At 35.5% G+C, this 21,842-nt stretch overlaps 2 protein-coding genes across 2 annotated transcripts; both read right to left on the bottom strand.

Annotated features, from left to right (window-relative positions):
• Positions 1-2,845: 2,845 nt before the first annotated feature.
• LOC118582853 (olfactory receptor 10AG1-like) lies at positions 2,846-3,799 on the bottom strand. Its single transcript, XM_036185980.1, has one exon. The coding sequence runs from the start codon at positions 3,788-3,790 to the stop codon at positions 2,846-2,848; it is 945 nt and encodes a 314-aa protein (XP_036041873.1). The 5' UTR covers positions 3,791-3,799.
• A 16,627-nt stretch (positions 3,800-20,426) lies between these two features.
• LOC118582850 (olfactory receptor 10AG1-like) lies at positions 20,427-21,371 on the bottom strand. Its single transcript, XM_036185976.1, has one exon. The coding sequence runs from the start codon at positions 21,369-21,371 to the stop codon at positions 20,427-20,429; it is 945 nt and encodes a 314-aa protein (XP_036041869.1).
• Positions 21,372-21,842: the final 471 nt, after the last annotated feature.

The following is a 21,842-nucleotide window of genomic DNA, read 5'->3' as shown; positions in this document are numbered from 1 at the left end:
TCTGTCCCATACACTATTACTTCATTTTGTGAAAAATAGTAGCTTCTCAGAATTTGCTTTGCCCTGAGGAACTCCATTTTAAAGGCAGGTTGGGTTGTATTTAGAAAGCAAGTTGATTGTATACCTGGGTCTTTATGTAAATGACATCATCTGTCTGGAACCACACATTCAGCACAGATTTTTAAATGACTTGGTCTTGGGCATACCATGTGTGCTACCCTATCAGTTTATTGGGGTAAACTGAGATTATATGGCCCATGGGGGTGCTAAACTCCTATTTAAAAAAAAACCAGGCCTAGGAATGATGCCCAAAAACTTATATGATAAACCAGACCAAGAAAGTGATATAACTTCCTCACTAGGACCATACTAAAAATGACAAAAAAAAAATTATTTCATTAAATGAAAAGGTGTCTCTACAGTAAATGAAACAATCTGCTGAAGAGACATTTAAAGAATATAATATATCTTTGTTAGCAATATATCTGGCATAAAATTAATATCTAGAATATATAGACTAAAAACCTAAAAGAGAAAATATTATAAATTATCCAAAATATAAACAGGCTATTGAAACAAACAGTTTACAAAAGATGAAATACAGATGCCCACTACATACAGAGTAAAATGTTCAACCTCATTGGCCATCAAGGAAACTTGGATCAAAGCTACACTGAGATTGTATCTTGAAACACTGTGAATTTTAATCATTAGGAAAACAAGTAACACAACTGAAATAGTAGCTTAGCAGTTAGAACAATTAAAGTTCAAAAATATCTTACACCCTTTTCTGACTTCCTGTGGCCCCTATTTTCCTGTGTTGGACTTACACAGGGATACACAAATACACATAAATAGAAAATCAAACTGAAGGAAAGAAACACCTAAAACTGAAGTGAATATGAGAACCATTTTATAATTTTGTAGTATGCCAAACAGTCTAGGCTTTATGGAAAGGAACATTAAAGGGTTTGTTTTATTTTGTTTTTCAAACTACAAGTAAATAAAAAAAAAGCTGGGCAGTGATGGTGCATGCCTTTAAGCCCAGCACTCAGGAGGCAAGCCAGGCGGATCTGTGAGTTTGAGGCCAGCCTTGTCTACAGAGAGAGATCTAGGACAGGCACTAAAACTATACAGAGAAACCTTTTCTCAAAAAAACAAAAACAAACAAACAAAAAAGTAAATCAATCATATAGCCAAGATGCAGCATTTAAGGGTAATGTTCAAATGTTTCTATATCAACATATCACTGAGGTACTGGCATATCAATGTTCATTGCAGTTCTGTTCTTAATAGGTAAGATTGATTTTAACATCTGAGCCATCTCTCCAGTCAACAGATGGTTGCAAGCCACTATGTGTTTGCTTGGAATTGAACTCAGGACCTCTGGAAGAACAGCCAGTGCTCTTAACTTCTGAGCAAGCAGTTAAGCTCCTCATTTGTGGTTTCTATATTTTTTATATTGATATATATTTCAACTCATATTAGTGAGTGAGTGTGTGTGTGCAATGAAGAAAGAGAGGCAAAGAAGATAGGAAAGGTAGGACATTAAGAGGAAGTCTACTCAAAGTATATTATGTACTTGCATGAAAATACCTTTTATAAATTGGTAGCATATGCAAGTAATACATATCATTGTATGGTATAGGGATGGGAAGAAACATAATGTATTAAATTACAGATGGTCAGGACACTTATAAATCAAATTCTGTTATATTTCCAATTATTTATGGTATAAATGTCAAATTAATGAATATATTATCAGTCATCTGAGGTTTTTTGAAAATAACTTCAAATAAGTTTACATTGTTAGGTGAGTTCATCAGTCTTACTGAGATACATAGTAGGCTCAATATTACTTTCAAGGTTCATTGCTTTATAACCTCTAAGTTTACCAAAATCATGATTGAAAAAAGCAAGTTCCATTGCTTTATCAATTAACTTAATTAACAATATTATAATTGTTAGGTATAATGTGATGCTAAGCAAAAAATATAGCAGGAAATAAAAACGTGAAGATTAGGGACAATATCAAAGTAAGGAATAGAGACTTATAAATATGTCGCATGAAAACAGACTCTTCAGAATTCAGCTTATTGTTTTCATATGGATTTTGTGATACATATTACATTTTATTCATGGTGAATGCACATATACATGGCTGCTTGAACTGTTGACAAAAAGTAATCACTGAATACTAAGTCCTATAACAGACATCTGTATAACCATCTAAAGTTCTAGGATATTAAACAGGTGACACCAAAGTAAGGGAAGTGTGACAGGATGGGGAGAATGGTTACAAACCGCCAGCACCTGGGCATGACAAAGCCAATGGATTTCAAACACATGGCTGCTGCTCTTCCCTTCACTGGGCCTGAATGAAACTAGCCTATCAAAAATAACAAGAAAATAAGGAGGAAACTTACTCTGCCTACAGAAATCCTACCTACTAACAAATTCAGTGAGAGCAGTGGTCATGCATTCATTTGATTATACATAATACTTTCAAACCTCAGTTAAGCCATGGGTCATGAAAGACAACAAAAAGAAGTACATGTAGGGAAAGATTTGGATGGAAGAATTGAGTTTTGAGAGGAATAGAGAACACATTACACACAAGTAGAAAAATGTCAAAGAACAAAATTAATTAAAATGTTTCATAAGCATACAACATCTACAATATAACATTTTGGTTAGTGTATTTCTATGCAAAATAATGTTCTACCGACTTTCAAAAGTAACAGAGAGATCATAATAGTAATTAACCTCTAAAAGGGCAAATATAGGTGTAACATTCTATGTGAGAATGTGGTTGCAATACAATCACTGTACATAGTCCATTGCACTATGTTCTAAGCAATAATCTTCTCAGAGCAACAATCACATCCTTGTTCCTAAGGCTATATATCAGGGGATTGAACATGGGGGTTAGAATGGTGTAAAAAAGGGAGAGGAGTTTGTCACTTACTGCAGAATGTGTTGACTTTGGCATTAAGTAGGTAATAGATGCAGAGCCAAAAAACAAAACCACCACCACCAGATGGGAAGAACATGTAGAGAAGGCTTTTGCCCGTCCTTCAGCATTTGGCAACCTCAGGATGGTGGCAATGATTTTGCTGTATGATGTTAGTATCAGTATAAAAGGGATTGCGGCAAGCAAGATAGCTACTACATAGACATACATTTCATTAACAGAAGTGTCTCCACAGGCCAGCTTAAGTACAGGGGGTATGTCACAGAAGAAGTGATCTATCTGGTTAGAGTTACAGAAATGTAGAGAGAATATCTGACAGGTTTGCCCTAGCTGGAATGGCATGCCACCAAGCCAGGAGCCCACTGCCAGCTGCGTGCACTTTATTGGGTTCATGACGAGAGGATAGTGCAGAGGGTTGCAGATGGCCACATAGCGGTCATAGGACATCACAGCCAGGAGAATACTGTCAGTAGCTGCCAGCATTAGAAAGAAACACATTTGTGTGGCACAGGCCAGAAGAGAAATGCTTCTGTCCTGGGTCCAAATGCTATACAGAATCCTAGGTAGAGTGACTGATACATAGCAGATTTCCAGAAAAGAAAAATTTGACAGGAAAAAATACATGGGTTTGTGTAGTGCAGGATCAATCCTGGTTATTACAATTATGAAGCCATTTCCAATTAGGATAATTAAGTACATTATGGAGAACATCCCAAACAGAAAGCCCTGAAGGTTGGGAAGTTCAGAGAATCCGAGGAGGAGAAACTGTATCTCTGCAGAAGTATTGTCCTCTTCCTTGATGTCTGTGTGTTTCATCTGTGGGAATGATTCAACCAGAAGAACACTGCCTTATCCTCGGTTTTACTGTATCATTCTGAAATGTTATCGTATTTGCATGGTTTTCAGTTCTGTATATATATATATATATATATACCTTGATGAACTCAGACTGTGTCACTCACTACATATACCTTTGAGATAAATGCTACTGTGTTCCACCTCTCTACTGGGTACATAATATATATGACACATATTCTTGAATTATTATCTAAATATTCAAAGTGACAAATTATGAATTAATGATTTTATTTTCATTTGGCTGCTTAATTTTCTTCCAAAATTGTTTCTTGTGATCATCGCAACTCAATTTTATTATAATTAAACATTCTTTATGCACTTAAAATTGTCCACTAAAACATATCTTCAATGTTTTACTGTGATTTTCTAAACCCTTTTATCCCAATAGTCCTGTATACATGCAATTTATTACAAAATTCATGATAAACTAAGCAACAGATTTGACGAGATTCTATTTCACATTTAAAATTTTGGAAGTTTGGTGTAAAATATATGCAATCAGAATTCATATTTTTATGTCTATCAAATTATTTGAAACTGTATGCACACTAAAAGATGTATTAATTACAGTTTCTTTTTTCACAAATAGTACTTAACATGCAGTTTATAACATAATTAAATAAGAACAAATGCTTGCTTGTAATTTCTACTGAATTTCTTTCTCAGCATAATAAATGAGAGTCTGAAGATTTTCAGCTGGCACACCTGCACACACACAGTCACGAGAGAGAAAGACAGAGAAACAGAGAGACAGAGAGAGAAATGTTAAGTGATTTAAGGAAGTTTGTTTCAGCAACTTGTGTACATTACTTGCCTACAGTGGCTGTGGCATTTGTTGTTGGTGTCAACAGTCTAAACCATAGCTAGGTGAGGAGTCTACCTCCAAGCTATTTTCTCAACTACTATAGGCAAGTTATGTACACAAAATGGTAAAACAAACTTCCTCAAATCATTTAACATTCTTATCTCTGTCTCTCTATCTCTGTCTCTCATGTCTATGTGCGTGCAGGTGTGACAGCTGAAAACCCTCAGACTCATGTTTATGCTAAGAAAGAAATTCAGTAGAAATTTCAAGTAACTAATTTTTTTTATTTAAATACTTTACAAATATTAGCTGTTATCATCTTTGAAAAAATAATTGTTTATGTAAACCTTGTGGTATTAATGAAAACCTTTATTATACATTATATTGTGTTTCATTATGATTTTTAGAAATTAAAATTAATAAAAAATAAAAGTAGATACAGACTTCTGTATCTATTGAGACGAGCATGTAATTTTTGTCTTTAAGTTCATTTATGTGATAATATTATAATCTAAAAAATTAAATACTGAATCAAATGGATATGTGTATTATATGTATGTATATATACATATATATTGGGGGTGTATAATTGCCTTAATTTGGAAGAGTTTCCTATGAAAAATTCTGTAGAACCAAATGACAATATGCAATAATTCTATAACATTTTCAGGTTTACTTCTGATAGATCTTGACACTCTGCCACAGGAAGCCTTATTGATCATTATAAGTGTCAAGCCCATGTCAATGATCATCAGTCAACATTTTAATTCTCTATTGTACATAGAAGGATTTTTATATGTTCCCAAGATGTCATATCATTGAAACATTTAAACATATGCTTAACAGAAAATAATAATGAAATATACCTTAGCACATACTATGTTGATGTTGATGACTGTGATCCTTAATGTATTAGTCTTTCATATTAAAAAAGATTGTATATGATGTTTTCTCTAGATGGTTTATCATCAAATAACAGAACAGTAGGGTAAAGCCAAGCTGAAGTAATGTTTAAAACTTAACCAAATATAAAAAATTCAATTTTTAATTACTTTGTGTAATTTTATACAAATGCTGATTTTGAAAATATAAAAATACAGGAACACAAATTTTTGTCAATCAAATATAGTTTGTGCTGTTTGGAATTTTGTAAATTATAGTTCTTACCTTGATTTATTGACATACAGTAGTAAAGTGATAAAGAAATTTTCTAAGCTCAAGGATTTTTCCTTATTAGAAACAGAGGTCAAACACCTTCTAAAATATATTCTCTTGTCATAACACAGTGTTCTACTTAACCAGGAATGTTCTCTACCCTTGGGACAACTCCCTTCCCGTGTTAATTTCTAATTGAAGAGAACTCTTTTTTCCTTAAGAGTCATGAATTTGGCATAAGAAGAACCTCAGATTAAATTAACAACATATATATAAACATATATACATATATATGTATATTATACTGTCAATATTTGTTTTGCTATTATTAAGAAATATTAGAATTGAAAATATCTGAAATTGGTAACTACACATTTGCAGTAATGAAGATTGAAACTAAGGCTTCCTAATGGGAAAGAAACACTTGGCCACTGAATCAGTTTTTCAGCACTGATATTTATTGAGGTCAAGGACCACTAAAAGAAAATTCTTGCTGTGATCAACCTGCCTATGTGTTTGTAGTGCTGAAGTCAGTGGTTTCTGACAAATCCTAAGTGTAACTGCATTTATTATACTGTAAGACATTTTACTTTATCTGAATGTGTGTACTGTCTTAGAGTAATTAAAATATACTTTTTTGACACAACAAATCCAACAACATTTTGACATCTTAAACATGTCTTTCATTAAAAAATATATTGCCAAGGATGGGCACATTTTATCTCAACTGACTAAATAAATAAACAAATAAATAAATATAACTGTCCATGTTCTTTTATGAACTATTTTAACCAAGGATGATTTTATCTCAACTGACTAAATAAATAAATAAATAAATAAATAAATAAATAAATAAATACAGCTGTCCATGTTCCTTTATGAACTATTAGAACAAGGAAAGGTATGTAGACTTCAAGTAGCAATAACTCATCAAAAACAAATCACAAATCTATAGCAACTGGGAGGATTCTTAAATTTATTGTCTAGCTAGACTACCAATGATGGGCTGGTATTCTCACTTTGACACCATTTATATTCAGATGTCACAAACAGGTCCACCCAATCATTGATTGAGTTCCCCATCCATGATTTCCCTTTTTGATTCCTGATTCATAAGGGCAATTTGATAAAACCTGCAAAGACCCCATATAAGCACACATGAACTCACATTCACAAAATAAATAGAAGAAAATATTAGATGACTGTGAGAATCTATAATTAATTTACAGAAATATTTAAATTATGATTAGAGAACCATGAATTGTCATCCAGCCTACTGTTGACATCCTTTTCCAAAATGGAAGACTATGTATTAGTTTGACAATTTTGAATGATACAATTTGCATTAATGTGATTAAATCCTTGATGTTATGAACATACTGGTATAACTCTAAGTTACTTTTTCCCCTTACATTTATGTCACTACCTACTGGTATTAAGTGTCTTAGACATGTGTTTTTCTGTTTATTACCTTAGTTAGCATTGATTTTATTTGTGTATTTTGTACAAAGATAAACAGCAATTAAGACAATGACTATAGAAATTCATTTTAAATGTTAATTTCTTTTTTAATTTTATAATTTAATTTAATTTTACATATCAGCCATGGGTTCCCCTGACCTCCCCCTCCCGCCCCCACCTCCGGTTTCCCCACAGCACAAACCCCATTCCCATCTCCTCCAGGGCAAAGAATACACTGGGGATTCAGCTCAACCGTGGTAGATTCAGTACAGGTAGGTCCAGTCCCCTCCTCCCAGGCTAAGCAACATGTCCCTGTATAAGCCCTAGGAGCACCCAACTTAATCAGGCCCTCTGGATAAGTGAGACCAGTGATCAGCTTGAACTGTTTGGGAGACACCCAGACAGTGGGACCCGGACCTGTCCTCAGTGCATTTTTTTTATTTAAAGTAAACTTTAAGGAAAAGTCACTTCCAATTATTAAAAGTCATTTGCAAGATTTTATATCATTCACCCACCATACATATAAATCTCAACAATTTGACTAACTAAAATTTTGCTGAACAGGACAACAATAAACAAGCTAAGGAAAGTCCAGGAAGCTGTACCTGTAAAGAACAACTAAGGGCAACTATAGAATGCTAAAAGCAGGGTAAATAGTCTTCTGTATTTCCCAGATAAGAACAAACCAATTGGTTATCCAATACCATGTGATCAGCTCTGAGAACATACAAACAATTAAAATTATATGATTGTTCAGGCTGTGTTTTGTAATATACATGTCTATACATATGTGTATGTAAAATTAATGATAAAAGAGGCCACAGATTTGAAAGAAAAGAGAAAGGGTATATGAGAGGGACTGGAGGAAGGAAAGGGGTAGAGAATATGATATCATTCTAATCTAAAAATAAAATAAAACAAGATGTGAATTTTCTATGAAAAGAAAAGATAAGGTACTTGTTGTTGTTTGTTTCGCTCTTTTAGGGACCCACTACCCAGCTCCCAATTAAATTACGTGCAGAGAGACTTATTATTAATTATGAATGCCCAGCCTTATCTTGGCTTGTTGTTATTGTTGCTAGCCAGCTATCAAGCTTAAATTGTCCTGTCTGCATTTTGCTTCTGGGCTTTTCCCATTGCTTTAATTCTATAAATCTTACTCTTACTCCATGGCTGGATATGTAGCTGGATATCTGTTCCCTGGAGTCCTCCTTCTTCTTGGTCTATTTCTTCCTTTTTCCTAGATTTATCCTTCTCTATCTCTTTCTGCCTGCCAGCCCCACTAATTATTTCTCCTGCCTTACTATTGAACATTCAGCTCTTTATTAGACACCAAGTGTTTTACACAGCTTCTCAGAGTTAAACAAATGAAACATAAACAAAAGTAACATACATTAAAATAATATTCCACAGCATCAACTTTATATAGTGTTATATAACACTGAATGTTCTTAGCATTTTCCCTTGAAATTATTTTGTAGGTAAAGTAAATTTGAAATGTATTCGCTTCATTTAATGTTTCTCTTTTAAAATTTGTAACACTAGTAGCACAGACACTGAGAGAAACAATCAATCAATGGGACCTGTTGAAACTGAGAAGCTTTTGTAAGCAAAGACATGGTCAACAAGACAAAACAACAGCCTACAGAATGGGAAAAGGTCTTCACCAACCCCACATCTGACAGAGAGTTGATATCCAGAATATATAAAGAACTCAAGAAATTAGACATCAAAATGACCAACAGTCCAATTAAGAAATGGGCTATAGAACTAAACAGAGAATTCTCAACAGAGGAAGTTCAAATGGCGGAAAGACATTTAAGGAATTGCTCAACATCCCTAATTATCCAGGAAATGCAAATCAAAACCACTCTGAGATACCACCTTACACCTGTCAGAATAGCTAAGATCAAAAACACAGAAGACAACTTATGCTGGAGAGGATGTGGAGCAAGGGGAACTATCCTCCAGTGCTGGTGGGAGTGCAAGCTTGTAGAGCCACTTTGGAAATCAATATGGCACTTCCTTAGAAAATTGGGAATCAATCTCCCCCAAGATCCAGCTGTAGCACTCTTGGGCATATACCCAAGGAATGCTCAATCATACCACAAGGGTATTTGCTCAGCTATGTTCATATCACATTGTTTGTAATAGCCAGAACCTGGAAACAACCTAGATGCCCTTCAACTGAAGAATGGATAAAGAAAATATGGTACATATACACAATGGAGTACTACTCAGCAGAGAAAAAAATGAAATCATGAGGTTTGCAGGCAAATGGATGGATCCAGAATAAAATCATCTTGAGTGAGGTAACCCAGACTCAGAAGGACAAACATGGTATGTACTCACTCATAGGAGGATACTAGATGTAAAACAAAGATGACTAGACTGCTACACAACTCCAGGGAGGTTACCTAGAAAATGGGACGCTAGGAAAGACACAGGGATCACCCAATGACAGAGAAATGGAAGAGATCTACATGAACAACCTGGACTACAGTGAGAGTAATGAGGGCAAGATTTGAGGGAAAGAAAGCTTAGGGGAGCAGGAGATCCCAGCTGGATCAGGAACAGAAAGGGTGAACAAGGAATAACAGACCATGATAAATGAAGACCACATGAGAACAGCAATAGGCAGAGTGCTGGAGAGGTCCCCAGAAATCCACAATGATACATCCTCTGTAGACTGCTGGCAATGGTCAAGAGAAAGCCCAAACTTACCTAGTCTGGTGATCAGATGGCCAAACACCCTAACAGTGGAGCTGGAACTCTCATCCAATAACTGATGGAAGTGGATGCAGAGATCCTCAGCCAGGCCCCAGATGGAGCTGCAGGTGTCCAATTGTTGAGAAAGAGGAGGGACTGTAAGAGTGTGAATTGTTGAAACCAAGATTGGAAAAAGCACAGGGACAAAAAGCCAAACGAATGGAAGCACATGAATTATGAACCAAAGGCTGTGGAGCCCCCAGCTGGATCAGGCCCTCTGGATAAGTGAGACAATTGAATAGCTTGAACTGTTTGGAAGGTATCCAGGCTGTGGGACTGTGACCTGTCCTTAGTGCATGAGCTGCCTGTTTGGAACCTTGGGCTTACACAAGGACACTTTGCTCTTCCTGGAAGGAGGGGACTGGACCTGCCTGTACTGAATCCACCAAGTTTAAATGAATCCCCAGGGGAGTCTTGGCCCTGAAGGAGATGGGAATGGAGGGGAGTGAATGGGGGGACGATGTGGGTGGGAGCGGGAGGGGGGAGGACAGGGGAACCCATGGCTGATGTGTAAAATTAAAACACAAATGTAATAAAAAACAGAAAACCAAAAAAAAAAAAACAAATTTTTCATATAATACACTTTTATAATATTTCTTCTCTTCCAACTCCTCTCAAATCCTTGCCACTTTCCTACTTCTTCAATTTCATCTTCCCCCTTAAAAATAACAAAATAAAACAAAAGCAAATACATAATAAAACATGGATTAATTTTTTTGTGGTGACCAACTCTACTTCTATTCGTAACAGCCATAAATTGGAAGCAACCTAAAAATCACTAACCATTGAAAAGATAATGTAAATTTGGTACGTTTATACAATAGAATATTATCCAACGGTTAAGAAAAGTGAAATCATCAAATTTGAAGTCAAATGGTCGAGCAAGAAACAATCATCCTGAATGAGGCAACTAGATGCGTAAAGGACAAACATCACTTGTTTTCTCTCTTACATGGATGCAAGTTTCTAGTCTTTTTATATGTTGCTACAGAGCAAATGACTCGGGAGGTTAGGTACTTAGTAAGTTCCCAAAAGAGAAGAGCGATTATCCAAGGAAGGACAATGCAATATAGTGTTATTTAAAGTTTGTATACTTCAGTTCACTTTCTTTATCTTTGAAAATCATCACTAATATAAAATAGAAACTCAAATTGGTTTGAGGATGTAGTAATGTGACATAATATAGCACAAGGTCATGATAACTTTCATAGCACAAATAAATAAATACAGGAATAAATATAATGAATGTGTCAGTTTATCACTTGATATTTCCTACCGGTATCTGACAAAGCAACAGGAGCCACTTATATGGTCAAGGTCATGTCTTATGACTCTCAAGCTCCAAATTTTCCTTGATTCCTTCATTTACTACTAGTAAGTAACAAACATTGTAATTGCAGTTGAATTATTTTGTGAATATATATTGAGCATCACTGAATTTAAGTATTGGTCTATGTCTACAATGATGAATGTATTTTCTAATATGCACACTATGTATTTGTTATTTTTGTCAGAAATACTAAAATAATAATAGGTATTCGTGTATTTTATTAACAACTTCAAAATTGAAGAGAATGCACACATTCATGTTTGTTATGATTTTCTTGCCCAGAAACTATATAACTGGAACTTCTTTACTTATGATTTTTCAATACTATAGCCACATTTCCTTTGGGCATATACTCAGCATTGCCTTATTACATCATTTGGTATTCTGTTTTAAATTCTTGAGGAGCTGCCATACTATTTCTATAAAGCATATATTAGCTTGCATTTCTTTTAAAATATGTAAGAATTATTTTTCTTCTTAGTTCAAATGCATACTTGCTAACTATAATAATTAACAATAGTTATACTAACACAAGTGATAGTACTATGAACTCATAGTTTGGTATTTCCTGATAATCTGTGGTGTTTGATACTGCCACCCATTGTCACTGTAAGTTAGTTGCTAATTCAAAATTCAAATGTATGTCACAACTATATAGGTGACTTATGTCTACCTATAAGACATCATTTTGCTTGTCAGCAGAGTAACACTATCTTCTTGAGGTTATCCTATAGAATGCATTCACACAATCATTTTGTCACCTTGATGTTATGTGGTGATATATTGGGTACCCTAATAAAATTTTCCTGAAGATCAGAGTACAGAACAAGCCACTAGATTAAACATAAAGTCCGGGCATTGGTGGCACAGACCTTTAATCCTGGCACTTGGGAGTCAGAGATCTGTCTGGATCTTTTTTAGCTCAAAGCCATCCTGGACCACATGAGATTGATTCAGTTTAGGAGAGAAACAAAGCCAGGCAGTGGTGGCACATATCTTTAATTTCAGTACTTGGGAATCACACGCCTTTAATCCCAGCACTTGAGATCTCATGCCTTTGATTGGAGAACACACATACCTTTAATCGCAGGAAGTGATGGTTTGGTGAAGAAAGGTATATAAGGCATGAGGAAACAAGAACTAAAGTCCTTTTCCACTGAGGAACTCCTTTTGGCTAGAGGCCTTTTTGTTAGAAAGCCTTTTCAGGCTGAAGAGTTGGTAAGATAAGCATGGGGGCTGTGGCTTGCTCTGCTTCTCTCAACTTTCAGCTTTTCCCCCAATATCTGGTACCAGTTTTTTTTTTTTATTATTATTAAAAGACCATTTTAACATTTGTGTTATAATATAGGAGATGAGGTCACTGATTTTTAAGGGTTCACTAGTTGCAAAGGTGGTATATTGAGATTATCTCTTGGTTTATAACCAAGGCTTGCAGATGCTCCCCTTTTCTTCCCCCAACTCGTCATGTAAGTCTAGCATATACATGTTTCTTCTTCTTTTCTTACCATGTAATCATTTTGTTGCCTGGAAATTATGCTTCCATATACTTTTTTTTCTATTCACATCTGGAATCCCATTTCACATATTGTTGTAATATTTACCAGTACAATAAAGATGATTTGGTGATGTCTGTAAACACTTGATGTGTATGTTTTGATATTCCAATGAGGATGCATAACTAATTATTTGTTCTTCATTTGATCATATTCCAATCACCAATTGCTATAATTACTTTATTAAAATACTCATTATAGTCTTGCATATAGTCATGAAGGAGCAAATAACACGTGCTGGTGACTATAGGTACTAACAGAACTCTTGTACCCTGCTGATTGAAATGAAAACCAGCCGAGCCTCTACTGAAATCACTTTGGTGGTTCTTCTGAAGTGAAAGTCAATCAGCCAAATAACTTAGCCCTACCAATCACACTGACAGCATTGAAAAATGGGGTTACAAATACACCAATTCTGAATGCAGTGTTCACACGATGGTAGTTACACAACTAACCCAGGCGCCAATTAACAGAAATGTGTATTTAAAAATGAATCTTATTTGCCGCTTCCTATGGTGATTTAAATATCTTCATCATATCAATGTCTGATACAGAGTACTCAACATGAGTTGGGGAAAGATGTACAGTAATATACCTCAGTATAGCGTTTCCACTGCACAGATCAGATAGATGTATATGACGGCACTGTTTATGTAAATAAATAATGGTAAATTACTTATGGAAATAAATACATTCAAGAACATAAAAAATCAGATGTCAAAATATCAGGCACTGATAATAAAATTTGAGGTTTTATTGTAAAAAAAATAAATAAAAAATAAAAAAAATTAAAAATGAATCTTATATACACAATGGACTGTATTTCCAACTATAAGGAAAAGCAAATACATGAAATTTGTCAAAAACTGGATGCAGTTGTAGAAAATCAAATTAAATATATTCATTCGGTCTCAGAAAGGTGAATACCAAATGTTTTCTCTAATTTTGGCTTGAGATGTTTTATTGAAATTCCTAAATTAAAGTACATGTATGTGTGATATAAAAATAAAGGTGACCAAAGGGACAAGACAGAGGGGAAAAAAAGAGGAAGGTGATATTTGTGAGAAATTTACTCAAAGTGCATTTTATATTGGATGAAAGGGCACCATTACAATATATAAGGAATAGACCCAGGGACAGAAATATACTGCATTCTAGGCCAAGTTGCATAGTATAGATAGGTCATTTAGAATTCTAATTCTGTGGTATTTACAAAAATTATTGGTGTAAATATTAAATTAAATGAACATATCATCTGTTTGTTCTGTGAAAGAAAGAATATCAATGGAAGGTATATCTGCAAGATAATCCTTCAGTACTTGAGTTCAATAAATTGGCCATGATATATAGAAAGTTAAATGCTGCTTTCCTGCTTCATTGTTAGGTATTCCACAGAATTTCACAAAATTCTGAAGTAGGATACAGAAATATTCATTGACGCATTCACTTATTTAGCCTCTCATTCAATCAATCTTTGATAACCACACTTTAGAGTACACAGTGCAAAATAATGCAGAGTAAATGTTTTTGTGATGATTTGGAATATTATTATAGTAACAGATTTTACAGGTATAAATTCCTCAAACATGAATAGATTAAATTCTGCAGGGCGGTGGTGGCGCACTCCTTTAATCCCAACACTTGGGAGGCAGAGCCAAGTGGATCTCTGTGAGTTCAAGGCCAGCCTGTTTAACAGAGTGAAATCCAAAACAGGCACCAAAACAACACAGAGAAACCACTCTCTAAAACAACAACAACAACAAAATCTGCTTTTATTTTCAATGGAATATGCTATTTATATTACATTTTAATTTATAAATTAAATTTCTTTATAGGCAAAATGGTGGAGAAAGATTGTTTTGGAAACTCTCTCTACTACAGAAAACCTAGTCGGCTTTCTGGATCCTTAGAAAAGAATCTACTTCTGCAACTCTTCAGCAGCATAATTGCTTAGTACATTCAAAAGCTTAACTTTCCACCCACTGGGAAATGTAGCTACCAGTCTTCATCAAAGCAGCCTCTCTTTGTAGCAAATGGAATCCACATAAAAGCACAAATGAACACAATGCAGAGATAAAAAATAATGGAGATCTCAAACCCAAGATGAGACACATCCATATCAAAACCATGCATCCAAAGCTCAAAGAACATCATGGAAAAGGAGGCAAAGGGATTGTTAGAACTAGAATACCAAGGAGGTTGCTGTAAGACAGTCTCTTCTAGAAAATGATGCATAAACATGACCATCATAAGGTCAACAACAAGGGATATGTTAATATGGAAGAGGGAAAATTACCTGGGGTTCTAGACTTAGACAACAAACTACAGGAAAATAATGACTCCTGGGAGAAGGAAAATTAGCCTTTCCTAGTGATTAACCCCATTCATAGTTGTCCAATGCAGTGTGGACAGCCTCGATAACACTTATATACAAATAACAAAAATAGATAAAGCATGTTGTATTTATATATAATTGTGAGTGAATATGTGCATTTATGTGTGTATATTTGTATGTGAAAAACAATAATAATAAAAGACAATGAACCTCTAAGAACACATCCAAACAATTATCCACCATGATCAAGTAGGCTTCAGCCCAGGGATGCAAGGGTGGTTCAACATATGAAAGTCTGTCAATGCACCATATAAACAAATTCAAAGAAAAAAACTACATGATCATCTCACTAGATGCAGAAAAGGCATTTGACAAAATCCAAAACGCATTCATGATAAAGGTCTTGGAGCAATCAGGAATACAGAGAACATACCTAAACTTAATAAAGGCAATCTACAGCAAGCCAACAGTCAACATCACATTAAATGGACAGAAATTCAAAGCAATACCACTAAAATCAGGAACAAGGCAAGGCTGTCCCCTCTCCCCATACTTATTCAATATAGTACTTGAAGTTCTAGCAAGAGCTATAAGACAACATAAGGAGATTAATGGGATATAAATTGAAAAGGAAGAAGTCAAGCTCTCCCTATTTGCAGATGACATGATAGTATACATGAGTGACTCCAAAAATTCAACCATGGAACTGATACAGCTAATAAACACCTTCAGCAACATAGAAGGATACAAGATCAACTCAAAAATATCAGTAGCCCTCCTATATACAATAGACAAAAAGGCTGAGAAGGAAATCAGAGATACACTACCCTTTACAATAGCCACACATAATATAAAATACCTTGGGGTTACTCTAACTAAGCTTGTAGAGGACCTACATGACCAGAACTTTAAGTCCCTGAAAAATGAAATTGAAAAAGATGTCAGAAAATGGAAAGATCTCCCATGCTCCTGGATAGGTAGGATTAACATAATAAAAACGGCGATCTTACCAAAAGCAATCTACAGATTCAATGCAATCCCCATCAAATTACCAACACAATTCTTCACAGATCTGCAAAGAATAATACTCAACTTCATATGGAAAAACAAAAAACCCAGGATAGCCAAAAGAATCCTGTACAATAAAACAACCTCTGGAGGGATCACAGTCCCCAACCTCAAGCTCTACTATAGAGCTACCATAATAAAAACAGCTTAGTACTGACATAAAAACTGACATGTGGACCAATGGAATCGAATTCCAGACACTGACATTAACCCCCACACCTATGAACATATAATTTTTGACAAAGAAGCCAAAAATGTACAATGGGAAAAAAAAGCATCTTCAACAAATGGTGCTGGAATAACTGGATGTCAATGTGTAGAAGGCTGTAAATAGATCCATATCTGTCACCATGCACAAAACTTAAGTCCAAGTGGATCAAAGACCTCTACATAAATCCAGTTACTCTGAACCTGATAGAAGAGAAAGTAGGAAGTACTCTTGAATGCATTGGCACCGGAGATCACTTCCTAAATATAACAGCAGTAGCACAGACACTAAGAGAAACAATCAATCAATGGGACCTGATGAAACTGAGGAGCTTTTGTAGAGCAAAGGACATGGTCAACAAGACAAAGCAACAGCCTACAGAATGGAAAAGGTCTTCACCAACCCCACATCTGACAGAGGGCTGATATCCAGAATATATAAAGAACTCAAGAAATTAGACATCAAAATGCTCAACAGTCCAATTAAGAAATGGGTTATAGAACTAAACAGAGAATTCTCAACAGGGGAAGTTCAAATGGCTGAAAGACATTTAAGGATTTGCTCAACATCCCTATTTATCCGGGAAATGCAAATCAAAATGACTCTGAGATACCACCTTACATCTGTCAGAATAGCTAAGATCAAATACACAGAAGACAGCTTATGCTGCAGATGATGTGGAGCAAGGGAACTCTCCTCCACTGCTGGTGGGAATGCCAACTTGTACAGCTCATTTGGAAATCAATGTGGCACTTCCTGAAAAAATTGGGAATCCCCAAATCCAAGTTATACCACTCTTGGGCATAGACCCAAGGAATACTCAATCATACCACAAGGGCCCATGCTCAGCTATGTTCATATCAGTATTATTTGTAATAGCCAGAACCTGAAAACAACCTAGATGCCCTTCAACTGAAGAATGGATAAAGAAAATATGGTACATATACACAATGGAGTACTACACAGCAGACAAAAACAATGACATCATGAAGTTTGCAGGTAAATGGATGGATCTAGAATAAAATCATCCTGAGTGAGGTAACCTAGACTCAGAAGGGCAAACATGGTTTGTACTCACTAATAGGAGGATACTAGATGTAAAACAAAGATGACTAGACTGCGACACACCTCCAGGGAGGCTACCTAGAAAATGGGACCCTAGGAAAGACATAGGGACCGCCCAATGACAGAGAAATGGATGGGATCTACATGAACAACCTGGACAACAGTGAGAGTAATGAAGGGCAAGATTTGAGGGAAAGAAAGCTTAGGGGAGCAGGAGATCCCAGCTGAGTCAAGAACAGAAAGGGATAACAAGGAATAACAGACCATGAAAAATGAAGACCACATGAGAACAGCAATAGGCAGAGTGCTGGAGAGGTCCCCAGAAATCCACAATGATACATCCTCTGTAGACTGCTGGCAATGGTTGACAGAAAGCCCAAACTGACCTAGTCTGGTGATCAGATGGCCAAACACCCTAACAGTCATGCTGGAACTCTCATCCAATAACTGATGGAAGTGGATGCAGAGATCCTCAGCCAGGCCCCAGGTGGAGCTCCAGGTGTCAAATTGTTGAGAAATATGAGGGACTGTAAGAGCATAAATTGTTCAGACCAAGATTGGAAAAAGCACAGGGACAAATAGCCAAATGAATGGAAGCACATGAATTATGAATCAAAGGCTGTGGAGCCCCCAGCTGGATCAGGCCTTCTGGATAAGTGAGACAATTGAATGCCTTGAACTGCTTTGGAGGCATCCAAGCTGTGGGACTGTGACCTGTCCTTAGTGCATGAGCTGGCTGTTTGGAAACTTGGGCTTACAAAGTGACACTTTGCTCAGCTTGGAAAAGGGGACTGGACCTGCCTGCACTGAATCCACCAGGTTTAAATGAATCCCCAAGGGAGTCTTGGCCCTGTAGGAGGTGCGAATGGAGGGGAGGGGATAGGGAGAATGTGGGGAGGGGGGTGGGAGGAGGAGGACAGGGGAACCCATGGCTGATGTGTAAAATTAAAACACAAAAATAAATTAAAAAATATGAAGAAAAGAAAAAAGACACTGAGCCTATCAATGTGAGTGGGGTGCATGGGGGAGAGTCAAGGGATAGTATTATGGTAAAGATGGGAGGAGAAAGTGGAAGGCAGAAATGGATGCAATCCCATTTCAATTATATTTTTAAAATGAACACAAATGAGAATGAAATTCTAGTATAGGTAAGGACAAGGGGGAGACCTGAGACATTGTTGGTAGGTGTGCAAACCTCAGTGTGAAAGATTTTCCAAAACTAAAATTAGATCTGTCATATGACCCAGCTAAACTACTATTTATGCAAACCAATTGAAGTCATCATGTCATAGAAATGTTTTCAAATCAATTTTATCTACAGTCATTTTCATATTCAGGATTTCACCTTTAAAGACAATGATGCATATTGAATGCAAATAAGAAGTCAGCTTCCATATATGTCTTAAAGGCTAGATGTGGTTAGTATTCAAATTTCCAAGCTTAATACGTAGAGGGAAATTGGGAATAGCAAGTTGAGATATAATTGGGGATCCTCAGGATTTTATTATGATACTAAGAATATTAAAAAATTCATTTTCTATACATAAAATTCCATATTAAATAGTAAAGTACTAAAATACCTCTTCTTCCTTCCATCATAATAGAAATGCTGTAAATGAATAAACATGTTTTCATATTTATGAAAAACATATATTAAAAGGCACTATGGTTAACAAATCTATTTAGGCAGTATGTACATGCTTTTGTTTTGGTTGATGGTTTCAATGCTATATTAAAAAATAAAAACAATAACAATAAAAAACAGGACTTCATATGTAAAGCTAGCACACTACCACTGAGCAATTTTAAACATTATATTACCATAATCTTGGTTAAAAAAAACTGCAAGTCCTTTAAATTCATATACTTACAGAAATCTGATGTATACAGCAATTTAAGTATGATAAAAATTTATGCATGCAGATAGACTAATTTATAAAATATATTTTATGTCAGAAAATATTTTGAGATAGTTCAAAGTTACTTTTAAGTACGTCTATTGATATTGAAATTGTCAAGTCTTGCTTAGGCAGCCATTTCTAGTATCACAGCAGGAATCCTGATCTTCTGACTCTTACAATCCCCCTCCATTCTTTTGTCATCTTCCCTGAGTCTTAGATTCAGGGATTGAGTTCAGAGTATATAACTTGATGCTGGACTCTTCACAATCCATTGTTGTCTGCCTTAGGTCCTGTTTTGATTTTCTTTACTAATTTTCATTGGCTATAAATAAAAGCTTATGAAGGTATCTGCCCTGAAGTCATATACACACAGTTAACACAAAATGACTCAGACAATCTCTCATCTAACTATCTATCTATCTATATCTATCTATCTATCTATCTATCTATCTATCTATCTATCCATCTATCTATCATTTATGTATCTGTGTATCTACCTATCATCTATCATTTATGTATCTGTGTATCTACCTATCATCTATCATTTATGTATGTATGTATCTATAATCTATCATTTATAAATTATACATCTCTCTATATTTCACCTATCTACTTATCATTCATTATTTATGTATATACGTATCTAGCTATCATCATCTATATAATCACATACCAATAATAATCAAAGAAAAAGGCCATCATTTTGAGAGGGAGATGGTGTAGATAACCTGGAAGTCACTGGAGGAAGGGACATGGGAGAATTTAGAAGGAGGAAATGGAAAGGGGAAATGATGTATATATATTTTAATTATAATATATTAAATTTAAAAAATAAATGCACATGATAGCATAGACACAGTTACCATGTAAAAAGGAATCTACACAGTTGAAATATTTCTGCTAAATGTGGAAGAAGGTGTTCTTTCACTTGCAAGCCTATGGCTCTACACTTTAAGTAAAACTCTTCTCAGTGCAGCAATCACGTCCTTGTTCCTAAGACTGTATATCAGCGGGTTGAACATGGGGGTCACAATCGTGTAGAATAGAGAGAGTAGCTCATCAGTTCCTGCAGAATGAATGGATTTTGGCCTCAAGTAGTTAATGGTAGCTGATCCAAAAAATAAAACTACTACCAACAGATGGGAAGAGCATGTGGAGAAGGCTTTTGCCCGTCCTGTGGCTGTTGGCAACTTCAGAATGGTGGCAATGATTTTGCTATAAGATGCAAGTATCAACATGAAAGGGGAGGCAACAAACAGCATAGCCACTAAGAAGACAGACAGCTCATGCATTGAAGTATCCCCACAGGCTAGCTTGAGAATCGGTGGAACATCACAGAAAAAGTGGTCTATTCTCTTAGAATGGCAGAAATGTAGAGAGAATATTCTACAAGTTTGTCCTATCTGGACTGGGATGCCACCAAACCAAGAGCCAACTGCCAGCTGTGTGCACTTTGTTGGATTCATGACCAGAGGATAGTGCAGGGGGTTGCAGATGGCCACATAGCGATCATAAGACATCACAGCCGGTAGGAAACACTCAGTAGCTGCCAGAATTAGGAAGAAAAACATTTGAATAGCACAGGCCAAAAGGGAAATCCTTCTATCTTGAGTCCAAAGATTGTACAGAATTCTAGGAAGAGTAACTGAAACATAACAGATTTCCAGAAATGAAAAATTGGCCAGGAAAAAATACATGGGCTTTTGCAGTGCAGGGTCAATTCTAGCTATGACAATTATGAAGCTATTTCCTATTAAGATAATCACATACATCATGGAGAACATTCCAAATAGAAATCCTTGTAGATTGGGAAGGTCAGAGAACCCAAGAAAGAGAAACTGTGTCACTGTAGTAGCATTGTCCTCTGGCTTGTTCTCTGTGTATTCCATCTGTGCAGACAATTCAACTGGAAGTGCAGTTACTTCCTTAACATTGTCTATAATTTGGTCTGTAAACAGAAAATAGCATATATTCAATGCCTGCATCCCGTACAGGAAACTATTACAATATGGAAAACTATATTATTGGGTACTAAAAAGATCCATGAGCAATTTTATTTTCATTTTGCTTTTGTTTTGTGACTAGATGTTAATGTGTGTTCTAGTTAATAATAATAAGGCATGCTACTTTTAATGCTCATCTACTCAGAGGCAGAACTCCAAATTAATTCTCATTTATGCAATGATTCTCTTCTTTCAGCTTATGTTTTTTACTTCTTACCTAATATTTTATTTTTTGTGTAATTATCACACTAAATGCTTTTTCAGTTTAATAAAGATTTATTTTGTTATTTTAAATTATTTGTTCATGCAATATGTTTTATCATGTTTTTTCTTTTGCCCACATCCTTCCAGATCCTT

This window comes from Onychomys torridus, chromosome 4 (genome assembly GCF_903995425.1).
Source record: "Onychomys torridus chromosome 4, mOncTor1.1, whole genome shotgun sequence".
Classification (NCBI taxonomy): domain Eukaryota; kingdom Metazoa; phylum Chordata; class Mammalia; order Rodentia; family Cricetidae; genus Onychomys; species Onychomys torridus.
Note: the sequence above shows the minus strand (reverse complement) of the source record. Positions and strands in the feature narration are given on the sequence as shown.

What these genes read in the sequence shown, in the direction of transcription:
- LOC118582853 (XM_036185980.1), bottom strand. Translation starts at nt 3,790, where the DNA reads ATGAAACACACAGACATCAAGGAAGAGGACAATACTTCTGCAGAGATA.
- LOC118582850 (XM_036185976.1), bottom strand. Translation starts at nt 21,371, where the DNA reads ATGGAATACACAGAGAACAAGCCAGAGGACAATGCTACTACAGTGACA.